This window comes from Garra rufa, chromosome 6 (genome assembly GCF_049309525.1).
Source record: "Garra rufa chromosome 6, GarRuf1.0, whole genome shotgun sequence".
Lineage (NCBI taxonomy): Eukaryota > Metazoa > Chordata > Actinopteri > Cypriniformes > Cyprinidae > Garra > Garra rufa.
The window spans coordinates 35384539-35406962 of NC_133366.1; the positions used below are offsets into that span (position 1 = coordinate 35384539).

Sequence of the window (22424 nt, forward strand, 5' to 3'; positions counted from 1 at the left end):
CCTTTTTCTTTCTGTAAGAGTGGGCACAGCCTCTTGTAAGTTTTATGGGTCTGGCTTTTGGTCTCATCCACATCCAGCTATTTTTAGCTCTACAAAACAACTCGCTTTGAAGCTTGATACTGCACATTGATGTGTCTTACCAGATTATTTTAATGTATCTTAATTATGAACACACTGGTTTGTAGTGCAGACAGTTTTACTGTTAAATGTTATTCTTCTCGTTATCTCTCTATAGCGGATAATGAACTGGAAGTCTCACCCATAGGCTTACTTTCACATTAAAAAAAATGTGGATATCTCGCAATACTGAATTGCATAGTTTGATATAAATCCAGAAATGCAAGAAAAAATGAACTGTGAAAATCAAGAAGAATTAAAAAAGATAAAAGTTGCAAATACCTTTTTTATTTTTATCCAGTGGTGGAAACAATCTTTTATAGTCATCAAAGTTACTGATATTTATAACTAAATAAAAAATGTGATAAAAAGAGCGAATAATTTGTATCTGACCTGAATATAAATTTTATGTTATAACATTTATTTGTTAGAACATTTGTTTTCTCAACAAATATTAATATTCCATTAATATTTAATCTCATCTCTTCTCCAGGGTATCTACTATGAGCTTGGCTTCATAGTCCTGTCAGTACTGGGGGTGATATTTGTGCTGTTAATGCCGATAGTGGGTCTGTTTTTCTGTGTGTGCCGCTGCTGTGAAAACTGTGGGGGTGAGATGCATCAGAGACAGAAGAAGAACGGCGACTGCCTACGAGGATTCTACATGGCCACACTCATCGCTACCTCTGTCTTCCTCACGTGAGTCTTCAAAGAGTGTTTGTGACCATTTTAACAGTTTATACATTCCAAATGTTATGCATGACAGACATGAGAATGTTACTATTATTGAATTCGTTCAAATTGGCAAATATGTAGTAATGAGATTATTGGCACCATGTAATAATTGGTTCCATTTAACAAGAGTGTGTCAGTTGGACAGCCTTCACATCAGTGGATAATTATTGATAATGGATCATTTGGTAAAACCGTCACCTTGGAATTGAGTTATTTACATTTTATGACAATTTATTTACATTTTGTGTTTTTTGTGTTTTTATGTGATTACTTTTCTATCTACAAAATATATAGAATTCAAAAACTTTGAAGCTCAATATCTCAACAAATCGCTCAGAATGCTGATAGAACCTTATAATTCCAAGGTGGCAAAATATTAGATTAAATGAACAAAAAGAACTTGTTTAAATTCAGGAATTTATGTGCATCTGTTATGCTATAATTAACTATTGTGTATGAGTGTGACATCTTAATCATTTGACATGACTTTTTGCATATTTGTAGCAGAAAAGTACAAATATTTGAATACATACAGGGTGAGTCATGTGGCATCTACAGCTCAGATGTTTGGTTTAAAGCAGGGGTGGGGAACCTTGATCCTCGAGGGCCGGTGTCCCTGCAGAGTTTAGCTCCAACCCTGAAAAATTAAATACCAACCTGTATCCTAAAGACCTTGATTAGCTTGTTCGGGTGTGTTTGATTAGGGTTGGAACTAAACTCTGCAGGGACACCGGCCCTCGAGGATCAAGGTTCCCCATCCCTGGTTTAAAGGAACAAAGATAGCAGATTTGAAAAGGAACTAATCGACAGACTTCTTCAGTTATTATTGATCTCCTTGAAGACTTTAGTGCAATAGCGCGATGTACTCTTCTCAGATTATATCACTCAATAGTATAACAAATATATTAAATATTATATAAAATATATGATAATAATTTGAATAAATTATTTATTAAATAATAATTTAAAGTTTTATTAATTAAATAACAATATACAGTTGAGGTCAGAAGTTGACATACACGTTGCAGAATGTGCAAAATGTTAATAACTGTATTATTGAAATACTTTTTAAACAGCACATACTATCTAAACACACACACATTTATATATACAGTCACAAAAGTGAGTACACCCCTCACATTTCAGCAACCATTTAATTATCTTCTCAAGGGGCAATACTATAGAAATAAAACTTGGATATATTTTAGAGTAGTCAATGTGCAGCTTGTATAGCAGTGTAGATTTATTGTCCCCTGAAAATAACTCAAAATACAGCCATTATTGTCAAAATAGCTGGCAACAAAAGTGAGTACACCCTAAGTGAACTTGTCCAAAGTGTCAATATATTGTGTTAGCACCATTGTTATCTGGCAGTGCCTTAATCATCCTGGGCATGGAATTGACCAGAGCTGCACAGGTTGTTGCTGGGATCCTCTTCCACTCCTCCCTGAGATGCTGGATGTTAGACACATAGTGCTTCTCCACCTTACGCTTGAGGATGACCCACAGGTGCTTAATAAGGTTCAGGTCTGGAGACATACTTGGCCACCACATCATCTTCACCTTCAGCTTCAGAAGGGCATCATGTTCTGCTTCAGAATGTACAGTACATAATGGAATCCATGCTTCCCTCAATGAACTGCAGCTCCCCAGTACCAGCAGCACTCATGCAGCCCCAGACCATGATGCTACCACCACCATGCTTGACTGTAGGCAAGACACAATTTTCTTGGTACTCCTCACCAGGGCATCGCCACACATGCTGGACACCATCTGAGCTAAACAAGTTTATCTTATAGTCTCATCAGACCACAGGACATAGTTTCAGTAATTCATGCTCTTGGGCTGGTTGTCTTCAGCAAACTGTTTGCGGGCTTTCTTGTGAGCCAGCTTCAGATGAGGCTTCCTTCTGGAACAACGCCTATGCAAACAGACTTGTTGCAGTGTGCGGCGTATGGTCTGAGCACTGAGAAGCTGACCTTCTACTTCTGCAACCTTTAAAGCAATGCTGGCAGCACTCATGCATTTGTTTTTTGAAGCCAGGTTCTGTACCTGACACACTTTGATCGACCCTTGCAAGGCCTGTTCCGAATGGAACCCATCTAGGAAAACCTCTGTATGACCCTAATCCACTGTAGTGTAACTCGGTTTGAGGGTGTTACTGAATCTCTAAAGCCTTGGCCATCTTTGTGGAGAGCAACAATTCTAATTCTCAAATCCTCAGAGAGTTCTTTGCAATGAGATGCCATGTTGAACATCCAGTGGTCAGTATGGGAGAATTGTACTTAACGCCCCAAATTTTAACTGCTCTAATACAAGATACATAACTTTGTATGGTCCTGTCAAGCAGACAAAAACATAAACATGATAAATAGGACACGTGGCTTTGCATGGTTAAACAACATACTGCTGTTATCACTTAGGCTGTACTCACTTTTGTTGCCAGCTATTTTGACAATAATGGCTGTATGTTGAGTTATTTTCAGAGGACACTAAAGCTATACTGCTATACAAGCTGCACACTGACTATTCTAAAATATATCCAAGTTTCATTTCTACAGTATTGTCCCTTGAGAAGATAAACTAAAACACATACAGTATCTCACTTTTGTGGGATACTGTATATAACCAAAGTAATCACTGATCAAATACAGTATATTATGCATTGTAAAGAATACTTAAAATATTTCAGAAAACATGCATATTAGTAAATAAATGTGTTGCTGTGTGGGGGGCAGTTTGCGTGCAAAATGTGAACAGTGATTCTTGTTAAGGTACATTAGACTTATTTAGGTCTGGAAATAGAAAAGTGGCCACAGGTACATTGAACCACCATCATCCTATCACCGCACTCTCTCTCCTCTGTGTGATAAACACAGGCTGTGCTGCTCCACACTAATCCAGCCCAGTCCAGGCTAGTTATTGGATCTGTGTGTGTGTGTGTGTGTGTGTGTGTGTGTGTGCAATTGTGTTTTCTGTTTTCTGTCACATTTGGATGATAATTAATTGATAACTGATACTGAAATTTTAGGAGATAATAGATAATGATTAGAATAAATAAGAGACATTTTATGCACAGTCAATCGGTTGGTGTTCGGCATTGCTGGAGAGTGTAATGAACACACCTGCAGTGGTCTAGAATGACACACACACAGACACATTCACACATGTGACATTGATAGCCCTGAGTCTGTCCAGAGAGAAAGTCCCCTCTTTATTTCTATACCCCATCCCCCTCTTTCTCTCTGCCTCTCTTTTTCTTTTCTGTTTTCTTTTTGTGACAGTGCTGACAGCAGATGCCTGGGTCACAATGAGCGTTTGTGAGGCATAGACTGTACTGTGTGTATGTGTGTGCCTTGATGGACTTTCAATGACTTACTGAGAGGTTTGCAGTAATAGTGCAGGACGAGGCCTTGGAGCAAAGAACATGACTGTGCAAATCTGCAGTTTCTTTCTTCACTCTTTTCTTTTTCTCTCTCTATGGCTTCCTTTGTTGAATCACATTTCCCCTTTATTAAATTTTTTTTTACAAAGAGAGAAAGGAGTGAGAGAGACAGTGAAAGTGGAAACAGGAGAGTAGGGGAACAGGGAAGGAGGTTTGTGTGGCAATAATCTGTAATCAGATGCCACAATTTAATATGTATCTGCACCACTCAATTAGTAAACTGTTATCTCTTTTTTGTGGCTATGTGAGCGCCAGTATATGTGTGCATGCATTTACTGATTTACAGAGTTTTGTGTTTCAATGTCACATATAAAAATAAGTGTTTTTATACATATTTACACTACCGGTCAAAAGTTTTTGAACAGTAAGATTTGTAATGTTTTTTTAAAAAGTGTCTTTTTGCTCAAAACGCTGCATTTATTTAATCCGAAGTACAGCAAAAACAGTAAAATTTTGAAATATTTTCACTATTTAAAATAACTTTATATTTGAATATGTTTTAAAAAATGTAATTTATTCCTGTGATTTCAATCTGAATTTTTAGCATCGTCAAGACTCCAGTCTTCAGTGTCACATGATCCTTCAAAAGCATTCTAATATTCTGACTGATTTGCTGCTAAAAAACATTCATTATTATAAATATGTTGAAAACAGCTGAGTATATATATTTTAATGTTTCTTTATGAATAGAAAGTTCAGAAATAGACAATTATAAATGTCTTTATCATCACTTTTAAACAATTTAAAGCATCCTTGCTAAATAAAAGTATTAATTTCTATAATTTCTTTTCCAAAAATACTCCACGCTTTTGAACGGTATAGTGTATAATATTACAAAAGCTTTTTATTTCAGATAAATGCTGATCTTTGGATCTTTCTGTTAATCAAAGAATCATGCAATATGTACTCACCTGTTCTAAATGTTGACTATATTAATAAAAATTCAGCACATTATAATGATTTCTGAAGGATCATGTGACACTGAAGGCTAAAAATTAGCTTTGATCGTAGGAATAAATTTTTAAAATATATTTAATATAGAATTTAGTTATTTTAATTAGTAAAAATATTTCACAATATGACTGTTTTTGCTGTATTTTGGATTAAATAAATGCAGGCTTGTTGAGCACAGGAGACTTTAAAAACATAAAAAAATTTACTGTTCAAAAACTTTTGACTAGTAGTGTACATACATATTTTTTAATTTATCATTCAAAGGTTTAAGGTTGATAAACAAACTTTAATGTTTTTGAAAAAAGTCTCTTATGCTCACTATTATTTTACAGCATTCATTTGAAATTGATTTTTTAGTAACATTGCAGATGTCATTTTTGATCAATTTATAAAAACAACCAAAAAGAAACTTTCTGATCCTAAACTTTTGGACGGTAGTGAATTTAAATATTTTATAATTACAAAAATACTTTTATTATATCTGTAAATATTTAAATAAATTTTTTATCAACATTTCTTTAAATTATTTTATATTTTTATATCATGCTTAATATATTTATTATATAATATTAATTAAGAAAATCTGGGAACAGTACCTTTCTGTTACCATACCCATTTTTCGCAATGCTGTTGTTGGGCTAGTGCAGGACCATGCAGGACCTGTATCTGAAAACATAAGTTTGAAATCTGCCATCTTTGTTCCGGGTTTTATTGAAACAGTCATCTGAGGATCTTTTCAAGTGTAAAGATGACTGGGAAATATCTGTCAAAAAAGGTTTAGAATGATGAGAAAAATGCTATTTGTGTCCAGATGGTGTAGTTTGTACCAGCGGCTGACAAGGCCAAGCTAACTGTACCTTAAACTTTAACCCTTGATTCACATTACTTAAACAGTTAAGCTGTTCTTAGCACAACAGTACCACACTGTGGCTGTTTGATATTACTGCATGTCACTGACAATATGTGACCCTGGACCACAAAACCAGTCTTAAGTAGCACGGGTAATATTTGTAGCAATAGACAAAAATACATTGTATGGGTCAAAATGATCGATTTTTCTTTTAGGCCAAAAATCATTAGCATATTAAGTAAAGATCATATTCCATGAAGATATTTTGTCAATTTTCTACCATAAATATATAAAAACTTGATTTTTGATTAGTAATATGCATTGCTAAGAACTTCATTTGGACAACTTTTAAGGTGATTTTCTCAATATTTAGATTTTTTTGCACCCTCAGATTCCAGGTTTTCAAATAGTTGTATCTCAGACAAACATTGTCCTATTTTAACAAACAATATATCAAGCTTTCAGATGGCAAATTTACACTTATGACTGGTTTTGTGGTTCGGGGTCACATATATAAAGAAGGCATATCTGAATTATGAGGCTTATGAGGCACTGGCTTTATTGGTGGTAGTTAAGACCAGACTGTCTAATTTACTATTAATTTACCATCATAACAAAATGTTATAATACTTAAAGCACATTATTTCACACAATGTTTGTGTGTGTGTATTGATTTGTTTACAGAGTGGGAGTGACGGTCGCCTATGCAGCAAATCAGAACATCACAAATCAGATCAAGAGCACCAGACGCTTAGTCAGCACTAACATAAGAGACCTGAAATCTTTTGCCAACTACACACCAACGGTAAGTCATAAACAGGTTCAGATGGTGTAGTAAAAGTGGTAAAATGTGTAAACAAAGCTTAAATTAATATATTACACTTAGACATAACGCAACATCAATCAGCCATATTGGTGGCACTGAACATAAACAATGCCACTAAAACTTAAGAAACTTGCATATTTAGTTGATTATTGCTGCTGAAAATGGTCACGTATTGTCATGTTTTGGGCTGTACTAATCGTTTGGACCAGAAAAAAACATTTGAGTACTATAGACTGCTAAAAGTTTTAACTAATCCAGAAGAAGTGTGCAAAAGATTGTCTGAGGAACAAAAGGCATTTGTGGTTGACCAAACTGAAGCAGGATTTCCAGGGCAAGCATTTTGACAACATTTGTGCTTGTTCTTATCATTTCCAATTAAGTAGGTGAAATATTAGGCTAATATCTTAATTAATACTGCTTGTACGTATCTTTATCACCTATTAACTTTAGTTTGTCAAAATATTGCACCCTGTCCTGCTTACTAAGTCCTTCTCTTTATGATTTAGCAGCTTCCACATGTTTTTTCCGTGGTTTAGACAGCATAAATAAGCAGAACAACGTATTCAGTAGTACATTATTCATGCAATCCATGCTGTTGTTTACATCTGAGTATTGCCAAAATGGCAGGCTTGTGCACAATTCAGAATTGAATTGAGAATGACTCCTGTCAAAAACAGGATCTAGAATTACAATTCGAATTTGAATTAAAGGAAGCAGAATTGCAATTCAATACAAATTCAAAGAAATTCCTATACATAAGTGAAGTGTTTAACAATGAAGCTTTACAATATATGTCAGATATGATTTCATTACATATTCTATAAATGATATTAGTTTGAACTACTTGTACAGATTACATTGTGTTATTTGATTACTTTGAAATGAAAATAACATTTTGAACAAAACTAATCAAACATTGAGGGAGTAATTTATTTCAAGAATTTGAGCATTATCTATATGTTGGAACAAAATGTATGCAGGGTTGAGGAGTGACTAGTTATGTGTAATGAAATTATGCTATTAAATTACAAAATTAATGTAACTGTATGTGAGATTCAACACATTCTTTCTGTTGTATGACTGTGTGTAATGTCTTTGAATTGCCATGAATTTAATTCCACTTCCTGTCATTCCAACTCCAATTCAAATTCAACTTCCTGTGGGGCGGAGTCAATTCAATTCAAATTCCAACTCATGAATTGAATGGCGGCCAATTCTGAAATTCTGAATTGTGCACAAGCCTGCAAAATGGAAGTGTAAACCCTCTATTGTTAGCTGATAAAATAATCAGATTAGCTAAGAATAAAAAAATCAGAATCTCACACTAAAGCTAAATCTGTTTGTCTTTGTTCTTTTATTTTTATAGCAAATAGACTACCTCTCTGCACAGTACACAACAGCCAAGAACAAAGTATTATCAGATTTAGACAGTAAGTATTCTTTCTTCCTCTGCTGTGTATCAGTTTGAACATTCACTAACGTTCAAAAGTTTAGGGTCAGTAAGAATGTTTTTATTGTTTTTGAATTACTGTAAAACAGTAATATTGTGAAATTTCATTACAGTTCAAAATAATGTCATGTTTTATGTCATATTTTATATATCAAATTTAATGTATTGCAGTAATTCCAAAGATTAATGTTCAGCAGACATTACTCCAGTCATTTTAATTACTATTGTCATTGTTGACAGCTGCATGTTATTATCAAATTGCTGCCTAATATTTTTGTGGAAACTGATACATGTTTTTAGGATTCTCTAATGAATATAAAGTTTAAAAGCAAAGCATTTATTTGAAATAGACCAATTTTTTTACAATGTCAATGTCTTTACTGTCACTTTTAATCAATTTAAAGCATTCTTGATCAATAAAACTATTTATCTCCTTAGAAAATTTTACTGACCCCCCAAACTTTGAACATTATTGTACTTTATGGTGAAGCTGTGTTTACTAATTTGTTATCACTGTGGTTTATCAGATATTGGAACTCTGCTGGGTGGACAGATTCATAATCAGCTGGAAAGAGAAGTGATGCCTGCATTAGACAATGCTCTTCGCGTGACAGCAGGTGCAAAATCAAACAAATACACACACTTCACTAAACTGGTCTTAATGTTTAACATGTGGTAAACCTGAATAATAAATAATGCCTTAAAATAAGAAATTCACAAAGTGATAAAGTCGTGGTCACGAGAAGTAAAACTGCAACTGTTAGATATAAAGTCACAATTACCAGAAGTCAAATTAGTAAGATTTATTGTCACATTCTGAGGTGTAATTTCACACCTAAAGTCATAAAGTAGAGGCAGGCCTGGGTTTCCACATGTTTCAGCTTATTTAAGAAGTAATTTGAAATAATTAATAACTAATTTGTTGTTATAAGATTTGACTTCTTACTTTTGCATGGGGTTTCATAGTTTAATCTGATAGAAAATCAAACTTTTGGCATTAAAATGGTACTGTCGGGCAGTGGCGGACTGGGACTAAAAAACAGCCCTGGACTTTGACTCAGCTCAGCCCACAACAACAGATGTGTGTGAAAGCTAACCAGCAGCCGACACGGGTCTCAAAATACTTAAATCTTAACCCATGATGTTTTACCTTCAAAATTATAGCATTATCTCTGATTTTGACTAAAAGCATAGTGTAGAATACTCACAGAACAGCCCTCTTTAATGTCTCTCTGCTAAAAAAAAAAAAATGCAGATGAGGTGACTACCTAAAACATACAAAAACAAATGGTAGAAATGGCATGCAATCTTAAACTATATTTACTTACTAATCTCTTAATTAATTTGTGCAAAAAATTCGGCCCTGCAAAAACTTCATCTAACCAGGTCAAAAAAAAAATCTTGTTTACAGCTAAAAAGTATTTTTGATCTTGTTTTGAGACTTATATACTAAGCAAGAGCAGAAGAGGTTATATTATTAATCTTATTTTGAGTATATTTGTCTTATTTTGAGAATTCTTAGCAAATTCTTGTTTCATTGGCAGATTATTTCACTTAATTTAAGAAGCTTTCGACTAACCTAACCCTTAAAATACTTGATTTTAGTCGAAAATTTCTTAACTTAAGTGAAATAATCTACCAATGAAATAAGACAAATCACAAGAATTCTAAAAATAAGGCATATATACTCAATATAAGATTAATAATCTAACACCTTATACTCTTGCTTAGTATATAAGTAACAAGTTTAAAAATACTTTTTTAGCAGGAAACAAGATTTTTTGACTTGATTAGATGGAGTTTTTGCACTGTGCACAAAAACGGTTTAGTTAAATATTTATTCTGCCTTCATGTTAATGCAGTGGCATGTTTATATCGTGTTTTATAGCTAACTGTAAAAACTGCAATAGTTTTATTTAATTGGGGAATAGATAAAAATGTAGCAACCTGAAATTACATTTGCTAAAGTCAGATTACCTAGGAAATAACACTAATTATCCTCCTCTCATGCCGAGTTGCACTGCACTTGTCTGGGGAACTTCCCCCTGTTCCTGCACCTGTCCCTCATCTCTATGTCCCTGTGCTGCTGCGGCCGCAGCCTCCTCCTTCACACCCTTTTCTTTCCTTTTTTTTCTCTATTACCAAAACCTGCAGTATCCATGTTCTTTCTCCCACATGCACTTGTAAACGGTTGAGTGACAAGCATTGACGAGTGAGCTTGCCTTGCGCATCTATGGGCTTGTAAGCGCATTGTTGCCACCTATCGATCTTGACATAGAACAACAGTAAATTATGAGCAAAAAAATAGAAGAAGAAAAAACTGTGACGGCTGCTGCACAGAGGCCGACGGCCGTCCTGTTGCAGCGGCCGTTCTGGTATTCTCCCGAACGTCCAGACGGCCAGTCCGCCACTGCTGTCGGGAGTTACTGAAGACACGCAGTGAAGATTTAGTGCTGAAAAGGAGTGGACACAATTTTTTCGCGCCTGACATTATTGAGTAGGCATTTGTAGGAGTTTCCCTCTCAGATGCAAATTTATGGGAAGAGATTATTAAAGTGAATCACAGCATTGGCACTTTTATGGAATTGCGCTCTAACACTAATTTGCCCTGTTTACTAAAACTGGCCCTGAATGTTCACCTTCACAATTTTTCATTTTCCTGCTCACACATGTGCACATTGTAAAAGTACTGTATAATTAACCAAGTTAAAGACTTGAGATTCAGGATTGAAATCTCTTTTGCAAAAGTGGCCTGGACCAGAATGTAGCAAATGACAAACAGAAAGCAAACAAATTTTAAAGACACCTTAAGGACAAGTAAAAACAACAATACCTAAAATAATCCAAATATACCTAAAGTAAATTATATAATAATTACAATGAACAATTATTTATTAAAATACTTATTGAACCCATGACCTTGATGTTGCTAACACCATGCTCTACTGTTTGAGCTACAGAAACACTCCAAAACACACTCACAGTGATATTATTTTTGTTAACGTGTTCCTTTCTGTTTCTGATGCTTGTGATTTTGGATAAAAGTTAAAGTGGAGGGTGCTATTAAAGGTAAAAATCAGTGATTTCACGTGTTTTCTGAAAGTAGAAATTGTGGTTGTTGTGCATCCTATTGTATTGTTGTGTTTCTTTATGCATTGCTGGCATATTTTTTTGCATTTCATCATATTTTTGTTTGTTGATGAAATGAGAACCTATATGGTTAACGAAAAATCAGAACAGAGGGAAAAACACATTTATATTAGAAAATGGCACATACACTGATCAGGCATAACATTTTGACCACTGTCCTAATATTGTGTTGTTACCCCTTTGGCTGCTAAAACAGCCCTGACTGGTCGAGACATGGACTCCACTAGACACCTGAAAGTGTTCTGTGGTATCTGGCACCAAGATGTTAGCAGCAGATGCTTTAAGTCCTGTAGAGCTGGGTACACACCACAGGATAATCGGGCTGATTTTGGGCCAATTTCTCCCCTTCTGACAATCCTAGGTAACGTCCGATTATCTTGGTGGTTCTAAAGATTATTTTATCAGATTTTCCAGTGGTGTGAGGTGTGTTAAGAGTGACTGAATCTGCTCGAAAGAATGTTGGAGGCGCGAATTGCAAATATTCAACATGTTGAATATTTATGATTAGAAATCCTGATGTGTGGGGGGAACCCTGAGAACAAACACGTGTATGATCTGGAGATTATCACGTGAAACAAAACAATATCCAATCAGAAAGTGAGCTGACAGAAGACGGAAGCATAACAAATGCGGTCATGGCCATGTTTGTTTATTCAATTTTATTATTATTATTATTATTATTATTATTAACAAGGAGAAATTACATGCGTATGACAAACATTATACGCGATATAAAGAATAAACATTATAAGTGATATAAACCAATATACATGATATACATGATATAAACCAATAATACACTAGAGGGGCTGTATACAAATACAAGTTTTTATATAAAACACATTGTTTACAAACACCATTTTAATTGCATTTTAATTACTTGTTTGTTCAGCACATCCCACAGATGCATGGTTTGATTGAGATCTGGGGAATTTGGAGTCAACACCTCAAACTCATCATTGTGCTCCTCAAACCATTCTTGAACCATTGTTGCTTTGTGGCAGGGTGCATTATCGTGCTCAAAGAGGCCACAGCCACCAGGGAATAACGTTAACATGAAAGGGTGTACATGGCCCACAACAGTGCTTAGGTAGGTGGTACATGTCAAAGTAACATCCACATGGATGGCAGGACCCAAGGATTCCTATCAGAATATTGCCCAAAGCATCACACTGCCTCCGCTGACTTCCCTTCTTCCAATAGTGCATCCTGGTGCCATGTGTTCCCCAGGTAAGCGACCCACCCTGCCATCCACGTGATGTAAAAGTAAACATGATTTATCAGACCAGGCCACCTTCTTGCATTACTCCGTGGTCCAGTTCTGATGCTCACGTGCCCACTGTTAGCGCTTTTGGCGGTAGACAGGGGTCAGCATTTGTCAAACTGATCGACTGTGTATTCTGTCATTTTTCCATCAGAATTAACTTTTTGAGCAATTTGAGCTACAATAGCTTGTCTGTTGGATTGGACCACACGAGCCAGCCATTGCTCCCCACGTGCATCAGCGAGCCTTGGCCACCCTTGACCCTGTCGCCGATTTACCACTGTTTCTTTCTTGGACCACTTTTGATAGATACTCGCACTGCAGACTGGTAACACCTTACAAGAGCTGCGGTTTTAGAGATGCTCTGACCCAGTCGTCTAGCCATCACAATTTGGCCCTTGTCAAACTTGCTCAGATCCTTACGCTTGCCCTTTGAGGACAAAATGTTCACTTGCTGCCTAGTATATCCCACCCACTAACAGGTGCCATGATGAAGAGATAATCAGTGTTATTCACTGTCAGTGGTCATAAAGTTAGGCCTGATCAGTGTACATAAAAATGTTCTGGCCAGTATAGCTGTTCTGTGATTAGATGTGTATTTGCAGTGATGTAATCCCTCCCAGCGGTTCGTTTATGATTTACATGTGAGCTTGTTATAATGAAGGTGTTCTTTGTGTGTATACAGCCATGCGGGAGACCAAAGAATCATTAGAGAGTGTGACCACATCACTGGAGATCCTGCAGGAAGGGACAGGCAGACTCCAGAACTCTCTTCAGTCTGAACGTGTGTCTCTCTCAAACACACTCAACGACCCGGCCTGCTCTAATGGAGATGTAACACACACCTGCAACACCATCCGCGGAACACTCAGCCAGATCGCTCTCAGCGCAAACTTCCATGGGGTAACACTCTCACACACAGCCCATATGTAATGTACATGTGTGTGTATCAGGGCATAAAGCAAACTTAATTTTACATCGGTTTTACATTGGTAAAAGTTTGCTAGCATAACGATTGATTAAGAACCTGAAATGTGTAGAAGAACAATATGTTGATCTGTGTGATTTAATTGTAACTCCTGTCTGTCATCCAACAGTTACCTGATGTTGAGGCGCCTTTGGCCAATCTGGATGCTGTGCTTAAAACAGACCTCAGCAATATTGTACAGAAGGTCAGATGGGTCTATATTTATCATGCGCCCATTATAAGTCTCCTGTAATGTGCTGTGACAGTTTTTCACCTCCTTTTTTTTTGTGTATCTCTTTAGGGCTATACTTCTTTTAACGACACATCAAGGATGGTCAGCGAACAGACGAGAGAAATTGTGTCGGGTGAGGGCATTTTCTTTATTCATCTGTCTAGCTCTGTCCCAAAACCTGTTGTACTTCTTCGCTGCCTACATAGGGAATATTGCCTACGATGCTGCCTTTATAAACCCATTAGGTTTTGCAACAGAGCATCTGTCAGTACTATTATTAGGCTTTCTCTGTTCTCTCTTTCCATGCTAACCTCATTTGTTCTTTGAAACTAAAAAAATCACAGAAACACACTGAATATTATTATTCTGCTGTTGTTCTCATATCTGTGCCTGTGCATGCGGGAACCCGTCTGTCTCTCTTTAAAATTGAAGCTCTACCCAGTAAGTTTTCGACACACTATTTTCCTGTTTAATGCTGTAAAGCTGTTTTGACACAATCTGTGTTGTAAAAAGCACTATATAAATAACGGTAACTAACTTGACTTGACTTAACATTAATTCTCACAGAGATGTTTTTAGTGCCAGATAGGAATATTTAACGAAATAAATATCCCTCAATTTTAATAAACACTTATTTACTTTATTTTTGTCTGTCTGTTGTAGAAGTTAAAGGGCTGCTGGATAGGTCTGGTCAAGAGATAATTGGTTTCACAAGGATGTTCCCGATAGAACCAGCACTTGAGAACTTTACAAAGTTCCTGACGGACAGCCAGAAGAACATTGAAGCGTTCTATCCACAGATCGACCAGCTGGACTTCTACAGGTACTTCTCCTTTTCTGGGATGTTATTTACGGTAGTGACAACCATATGCTGCAAAAGAATAAGAAAATTCTAGTAGCGACAAATAAATTTACATTATGCGTATAGTGTGTGCAGAACCAAACTGAACTGGTTATTAATTAAATATTTTAAAAATATTTACAAACTACAGTTCAAAAGATTATTTCTTGTTTCTCTTGTTATTTGATGAACAGTGAAAAAACTATACACTCTAAAAATTCTGGGTTAAATAGAACCCAGCACTGGATGAAATATGGACAAACCCAGCAATTGGGTTGTTTTGACTCAGTGGTTGGGTTAAATGTCTTTAATGCCCAGCCATCTGGGAAGTTTTCTTTAACTCAACTATTGTTTAAAAATTAATATATGGCTGGCCTTAAAATGAACCCAAAATAGGTTGTAAATTAAAAAACCTGACACATAAGTACTAGAGGCGTCAGCAATGATCAAAAGGTGAAAAATTATTAATAAGCAATAAATAAAAAATATTCATTTAACTTATTAATAAATGTTCATTTATTGAACATATTAATAAATGTTCATTTACAACTTATTTTGGGTTGATTTTAAGCAAGAAATATAGTCATTTGAAACTACCCAAATGGTTGGGTTAAACATTTAAAACAACCCAATCGCTGAGTTTGTCCAAATTTCACCCAGCACTGCGGTGTTTTTGTTGTGAAGTATTCTAATATGGTTAAATATGCTGATCTGGTGCTCAACAACAACATTTTTTCATTATTATCAGTGCTGAAAATAATTGTGCTATGTAGTATTTTGATGAAAACCATGATACATTTTTGTTTTCAGGACTCTTTGATGAATAGAAAGTTCAAAGGGCATTAAAACTGCATTTATGTGAAAAAGAAATCTTTTGTCACATTATAAATGTCTGTACTGTCAATTGTGATCAATTTAATGCATCCTGGCTGAATTAAATTATTTCTGTAAAATAAAAAAAATGTATAAATTCTGTAAAAAAAAAAATCTCAACTGAAACTAAATATTTGTAGACAAATGCAATGTTCACTTTCATTTTTGCTCAGTATGTCTCTGTGTTTGTGTCTTTAGATGGATAGGATGTGTGGTGATTTGCTGTATGGTTGTGCTGGTTCTGACCTTTAATTTCCTGGGCCTGCTGTGTGGATCATGTGGCTATGATAAAAATGCTACACCCACCACACGTGGCTGTCTGTCCAACACTGGAGGAAACCTACTGATGGCGTGAGTTACTTTGACAACACCAAAACAACATACAGTTAAGGTCAAAATCTGCAAAATGTTAATTATTTTACCAAAATAAGAGGGATCATACAAAATGCATGTTATTTTTTTATTTAGTACTGACCTGAATAAGATATATCAAATAAAATAAACTTACATATAGTCCATAAAATAATAGTTGAATTACTAAAAATCACCCCGTTCAAAAGTTTACATACACTTGATTCTTAATACTGTGTTACCTTTTGTTTGGTTTTTCAGCATTTATGAGTATGTGAATCTTCCAACAATGACTATGATTTTGAGATCCATTTTTTCACACTGAGGACAACTTAGGGACTCATATGCAATTATTACAGAAGGTTCAAATGCTCACTGAAAAACAATGCATTAAGAGCTAGGGGTATAAACTTTTGAACAGACTGAAGATGTAGACATTTTTCTTATTTTGCCTGAACATCATTTTTTTTTTTTCATTTAGTACCACCCTTTAGAAGCTACAGAAGTTACTTACATGTTTCCCAGAAGACAAAATAAGTCAAATTTACCCTGATCTTCAAATTCAAAAAGTTTTCACCTTCCGGCTCTTTGTGTATGCATTGTGTTTCCTTCTGAAGCATCAGTGAGTATTTGAACCTTCTGTAATAGTTGCATGTAAGAGTCCCTCAGTTGTCCTCAGTGTGAAAAGATGGATTTTAAAATCATACAGTCATTGTTGGAAAGGGTTCACATACACATGCTGGAAAACCAAAGAATTTGTGGGACCTGAAGGATTTTTCTAAAGAACAGCGGGCAGTTTAACTGTTCAGGACTCACACACTGAACAACTACTGAACAACTACCACTAAACAAACAAACAAACAAACAAACAAACAAACAAAAACACAGCTGTGGATTATTCATGTAAGAACACAGTATTACAAATCAGGTTTGTGTAAACTTGATCCTCTTTTTCTCTTGTGGGCTGTATGTAAATGTATTTTATGTAAAATATTTTATTCATGTCAGCATTAAATAAACAATTACATGCATTTTGTATGATACCTCTCATTTTGGTAAAATAATTAACATTTTGCAGATTCTGCAAGGTAAACCTCAACTGAATACTGTATATGATAACAAAATACCTTGCCACAAAGTGGATATAAAAATATATTTCACAATATTTAAAGTTAGATACTAACATTCTATTTCATTTTTTTGGTTTTCTTGGTTATCAGGTCTGTTGGCTTCAGCTTCATCTTCTCCTGGGTGCTCATGGGAGTCGTAGTCACCACATTTGTTGTTGGGGGAAACATAGAGAAGCTTATGTGTGAGCCACTGGCAAACAGACAGATTTTTAAGGTACTGCTTCACTACTCTATGATAAGAAACAACAGTTGAACAATTAGATTTTGTGTTTGACAATAGATTACATCTTATATGAAAAAAAAACTACATAAGAAAATCACAAAAAAAAAAGAGTCACATCTTGCACACTTGTAAGTACAGATGTCAGTACAAACTTTGTTTAGTTTTTGGAAGGGAGAAGAGAAACAGACCAGTATAATCTTACATAAGTCACACTGGAGGCCTTGTATTTATGTTAAGCTTGTGGTTAAACTTGGGGACCGTGTGTGTGTGCCTGAGCAAAAGTTCAAAAAGGGGGTTGGAAATTCATAAGTAAATCTGGGTTAGTTTCCACTCATACGCACAGCAAAGCATTTACACAAACATTTCTGACCTCAAACACATTTAGAAGATCCTACCTGTTGCTCATACATTAAAATAAATAAAATGTTTCTGTTAGAGCAGAAACAGTTGTACTTCAGCCAACCCAGGTTTAAATCCCAGCTTGTGGTCCTTTCCTATACTGTTTCCTCTCTCCACTATGTATTGTCTAAAATAGGCAAACTTCTTTAATATTAAATTAATAGTTCTTTATTGGGGTGCCACAGAATAAGAAAAGTTTGTAACAACAAAAGTAAATAGAATTTAGGTACAGTAAATCATGACAGAATTATTATCTCGAATTTGTGTAATTAGCATATGGAAATATGACTTTTTGACAAATACATGGATTTTTTAATGCTGTTCAGATCATTGACACACCATATATGGTCCATCCTGCCAAAAAGAACTTCCTGCCTGCTATGCTGTTTCAAGATCCAAACATCGACCTTACTATTGGCAGTATGTACAGGTAAGTGTTTGAACAAAAATCAATGCTCAACATCAATTACAAGTAGTTCATCTTGAAGAGCTATTCTGTCAGTTACTTGCCCTCATGTCATTCCCAACTTTCTTCGAAAAACAGATGAAGATACTATTTGTAATGAAACCTGGTAGATTTCTGTTTTTCCATTGAAAGCCCATTACACTAAACTTTGATACTTTAAAAAGTTTGTAATGAAAATATACATATAATCAATATGAATCGAGTGGTTTAATCCAATTCTGTTTTGGCTGAATGGACTTTAAATGAAGGGACAAAATTCCCTTTCATTTTAAAGATAAACCAGTCTTATCTACTGGTTTTGGAATGACATGAGGGTAAGTAATTGATGACAGAATTTATTCATAATATTTATTGGACACTGAAGATGTGAGATGTGTTCATTTACTTTTCTTTTTACTTTTTCTTCTGCTCATAGAGATTGTTATGATAATAATGGTTTATATTCTGCACTACAACTGGAGACCAAGTTCAACTTCAACAGGTTTCTCAATGCCACAGTGGTACGTGAGCAGATATAAGAACACAAAAATTATTTCATATATTTTTGTGTATGCTAAGCATGACATCAATTGTTTAACCACGTATTTGTGATTTCTTACCAGTATAACCCAGAACTGAACAAGATATTTAACAGTGTGAATGTGGATCTCCAAGGGATGGTTCTTCTGGAACAGGAGGGCAAAGATAACCTCATTGACTTTGCCAACACAGGCGTTGGAGACATAGACTATCAGGCTTATCTAACTGAGGTAACCAACACATTCTTATAGACACTTACAGACACAACAACACAAGACATTTTAATAAAACAATTTTGATTGACAGGTGAATAAAGGAGTGACAGTTGTGGATCTTTTGTCCTACGCAAATGAACTTGAAGCTCAAGCAGACCAACTGGTGAGTTAATACTCAGTAATGATTCCAGCCAATTCATATATTTGAAAATATAAGCAGTTCATTAGTTTAGGTATTACTTACTGTATGTATCAAACTGAGTGATGTCAGTTAACACCCGAGAGGCCAGTCTCTGGAACATTTTGAAACTTTTTATAGTGATCTCCCCTGCAGTGTAGAGGGACACAAGCACTTCATTCATGAGGAGAAAACACACATCTACAGGATGTGTGGAGCTGCAATGTGTGCATTAATTTATGGGAATATGACTGAGGGTCTTTTACAAAACTTGGGCATGAAATGTTGGTCTGAGACGTGAGCCTGTTTGTTAATAGTTAATATTGTTTATAGTTAAATAATAAATAATAAAACTTCTACCTGTATTGTTTATTTGAAGGTCCAATTCTCACTTTTAACTAGCATGCGTATTACTGTGATACTGGCTGTTATAAAGCAATTATTAGTGCCTTGTTGTGCATGATCAAATCCTATCCCATACCTAAACTTACTAACTATAATCCTTACTATTATTAAGCAGGCAAAAGTCATAGTTAATAGATAGTTAATAGTCAGAATTGGACCTTAAAATAAAGTGTGACCAACTAGGGAAAGTCATTTTTAATGTGTTGGAAGGACAATTTTATACTTTTTCATTCTATTTCTCTCTCTCTCAATCTCTTTCTTAGCCACGCGGGGCTCTTGAGAACGCACTTAAGGGTCATGCCAGCAGTATAAGACAAATCCACAAAGACCAAGTGGTGCCAATGGAACAGGCTATGGTAAAACATGTACACAAACATGTTGGGTTTTCATGTTTTATGGGGACATACAAAAGACATTATGGTTTTTATACTGTATAAACTGTATTTTCTGTCCCCTTACACAAACCTCATGTAATTTAAAAGCTTGTTTTCTCATAAAGACCAAAAAAAGCTCCCAGTTACTAGTCAAAATTTACTGATATTACTATACTTGTGGGGACATTTGTTCTCCATAATGTAGAGAATACCAGGACCCCACACAGACACACACCCACATTTAGATGAGGGCTAAAATTCCATAGACTTCTGTGTTTTTTAATTCAAATAGTTATAAATACTAAATACCTAAATTTAACAGAAAACTTTACAATGTGCAGAAAGAAAATACCTTTTTTAAATATGATGTCCCCAAAAGAAGGTTTTGTAAGATTTAGCTAATTTCTGGTTAAAAATATGGTTAAATATTGTAGGTACACAAACAAACACACACAAATTGTCATATATGGTTTATGGTTCTCCATAGGCATAACTGGTTTAATGCTGAGATAATCATAATCATTTACTATTCCCTAAAGATATTGCCCCCACAGAAAACTTTTGTCATGTTCAGTATGTTTTTAAGCTGTTTGGTTTATTAGGAACCAGGAAATTTTACTCTAAGTTTTATTCTTTATTCCTTTTTTTATGGAACCAAAGAAATTTGTGAAAGCAAGGGTAAGCCAACAGTTGGTATCGTGGCATAATCCAAAAATGAATGTTCTTCTCAAAACTGTGTTTTGGTAACTGTGGACAGTTTTAATAGTTCAGATGTGTTCTGTAAATGTTTGTGCTTGCAAGTTTGTGTAGGTGTCCTTATTTTGGCTCATTGTGTTTGTGCTGTGTGATTTTCTTAAAACAACTAATTCAGTGACTAAAGAAATGGGTTCAAAAGAGCACACTTGTGCCTCACTTAAATGATTTACCTCTTAACTGTCACCTGTCCCCTCAGCGGGGAAGCTTACTTCACCATATTACAAATAAATCCTAATCTAATCTTGACAAACCATATATTGTTGGAAAGGTCTAAGACTCCTAAATACAGTCAAGCCCGAATTATTCATACCCCTGGCAAATTCTGACTTAAAGTTACTTTTATTCAACCAGCAAGTTTTTTTTTTTTTTTTTGATTAGAAATGACACAGACGTCTCCCAGAAGATAAGACGATGTACAAGAGGCATCATTGTGGAAAAAATTATTACTCATCTTTTATTTGCATTTGAACAAAAAGTGGCATGTCCAAAATTATTCATACCCTTCTCAATAATCAATAGAAAAGCCTTTATTGGCTAATACAGCAATCAAACGCTTTCTATAATTGCTGACCAGCTTTTTGCATGTCTCCACTGGTATTTTTGCCCATTCATCTTTAGCAATGAGCTCCAACTCTGCTATCACCCTGATCTTTAGCTCCCTCCACATATTCCTAATTGGATTTAAGTCAGGACTCTGGCTGGGCCACTGCAAACCATTAATGTTTTTGTCTGCTAACCATTTCTTCACCACTTTTGCTGTGTGTTTTGGGTCGTTGTCATGCTGAAATGTCCACTGGTGCCCAAGACCAAGTTTCTCTACAGACTGTCTGATGTTGTTGTTGAGAATTTTGATCTATTGCTCCTTTTTCATGGTGCCATTTACTGTGATTAGGTTCCCTGGTCCACCAGCTGAAAAACACCCCCAAAACATTAGGTTCCCACCACCATGTTTGACAGTGGGGATGGTGTTCTAAGGCTTCTCCTTTTTTACGCCAAATGAAGGCTACATCATTGTGGCCAAACAATTCAATTTTTGTTTCATCTGACCATAAAATAGAAGACCAGAAGTCTTCTTCTTTGTCCAGATGAGCATTTGCAAAGGCCAAGCTGGCTTTTATGTGCCTAATCTGGAGAAGTGGTGTCCTCCTTGGTCTGCGTCCGTGGAACCCAGCGTTATGCAGTGTCCATTGGACTGTCTGCTCTAAGATGTTGCCACCAGCAGAGCCCAGATTCATCAGGATGGCCTTGGTGGTGATCCTTGGATTCTTTTTCACCTCTCTCACTATCCTCCTGGCCAGCACAGGTGTCACTTTTGGCCTCCGACCACGTCCTCTGAGACTTTTCACAGTGCGAAACGTCTTGTATTTTTTAATAATACTTCGCACTGTAGCCACTGGAACTTCAAAACATTTAGATATGGTCTTTAGATAGCCCTTTCCTAGTCTCAGCCTCAGATGTCACGCCCACGGAACGTTGGCTAAACGTCTGATGCATATGGTACACTTAACTGGAAACACTTCAGGAATGTCGAAGTCGTCATCTGATTAGTTGAATTTGACCGGATTTCCGGAACACGCGAATGTCACGTTTATTTTCGATCCGCCAGGAAACAAAGCGCAGACTGATTTACTTGGCGTTTTGCTAAAAGGTGCTTATGCAGACGCCATTGTTGTTATACACATTTGCGACGTTCGCGAACAAATT

At 35.7% G+C, this 22424-nt stretch overlaps 1 protein-coding gene across 7 annotated transcripts in view; it reads left to right on the forward strand.

The window, feature by feature from the left end:
• prom1b (prominin 1 b) overlaps window positions 1-22424 on the forward strand; it is a 48547-nt gene that overhangs the window by 12756 nt on the left and 13367 nt on the right. For 2 of the 7 annotated variants that reach the window (XR_012355718.1, XM_073842297.1), the window contains exons 4-20: window positions 611-816; window positions 6786-6906; window positions 8294-8357; window positions 8905-8994; window positions 11423-11446; window positions 13477-13694; window positions 13889-13963; window positions 14060-14123; window positions 14654-14813; window positions 15903-16055; window positions 17276-17399; window positions 18134-18237; window positions 18689-18773; window positions 18876-19022; window positions 19099-19170; window positions 19854-19946; window positions 20625-20642. Coding sequence is in view for 3 of the 7 variants with exons in the window: in XM_073842297.1 (XP_073698398.1) it covers window positions 611-816; window positions 6786-6906; window positions 8294-8357; window positions 8905-8994; window positions 11423-11446; window positions 13477-13694; window positions 13889-13963; window positions 14060-14123; window positions 14654-14813; window positions 15903-16055; window positions 17276-17399; window positions 18134-18237; window positions 18689-18773; window positions 18876-19022; window positions 19099-19170; window positions 19854-19946; window positions 20625-20642 (1818 nt within the window). In the remaining 4 variants the exon portion in view is untranslated. The remainder of the gene's footprint in view (window positions 1-610; window positions 817-6785; window positions 6907-8293; window positions 8358-8904; window positions 8995-11422; window positions 11447-13476; window positions 13695-13888; window positions 13964-14059; window positions 14124-14653; window positions 14814-15902; window positions 16056-17275; window positions 17400-18133; window positions 18238-18688; window positions 18774-18875; window positions 19023-19098; window positions 19171-19853; window positions 19947-20624; window positions 20643-22424) is intronic. The other 5 variants (XR_012355719.1, XM_073842298.1, XR_012355721.1 and 2 more) reach the window with 3 other exon arrangements.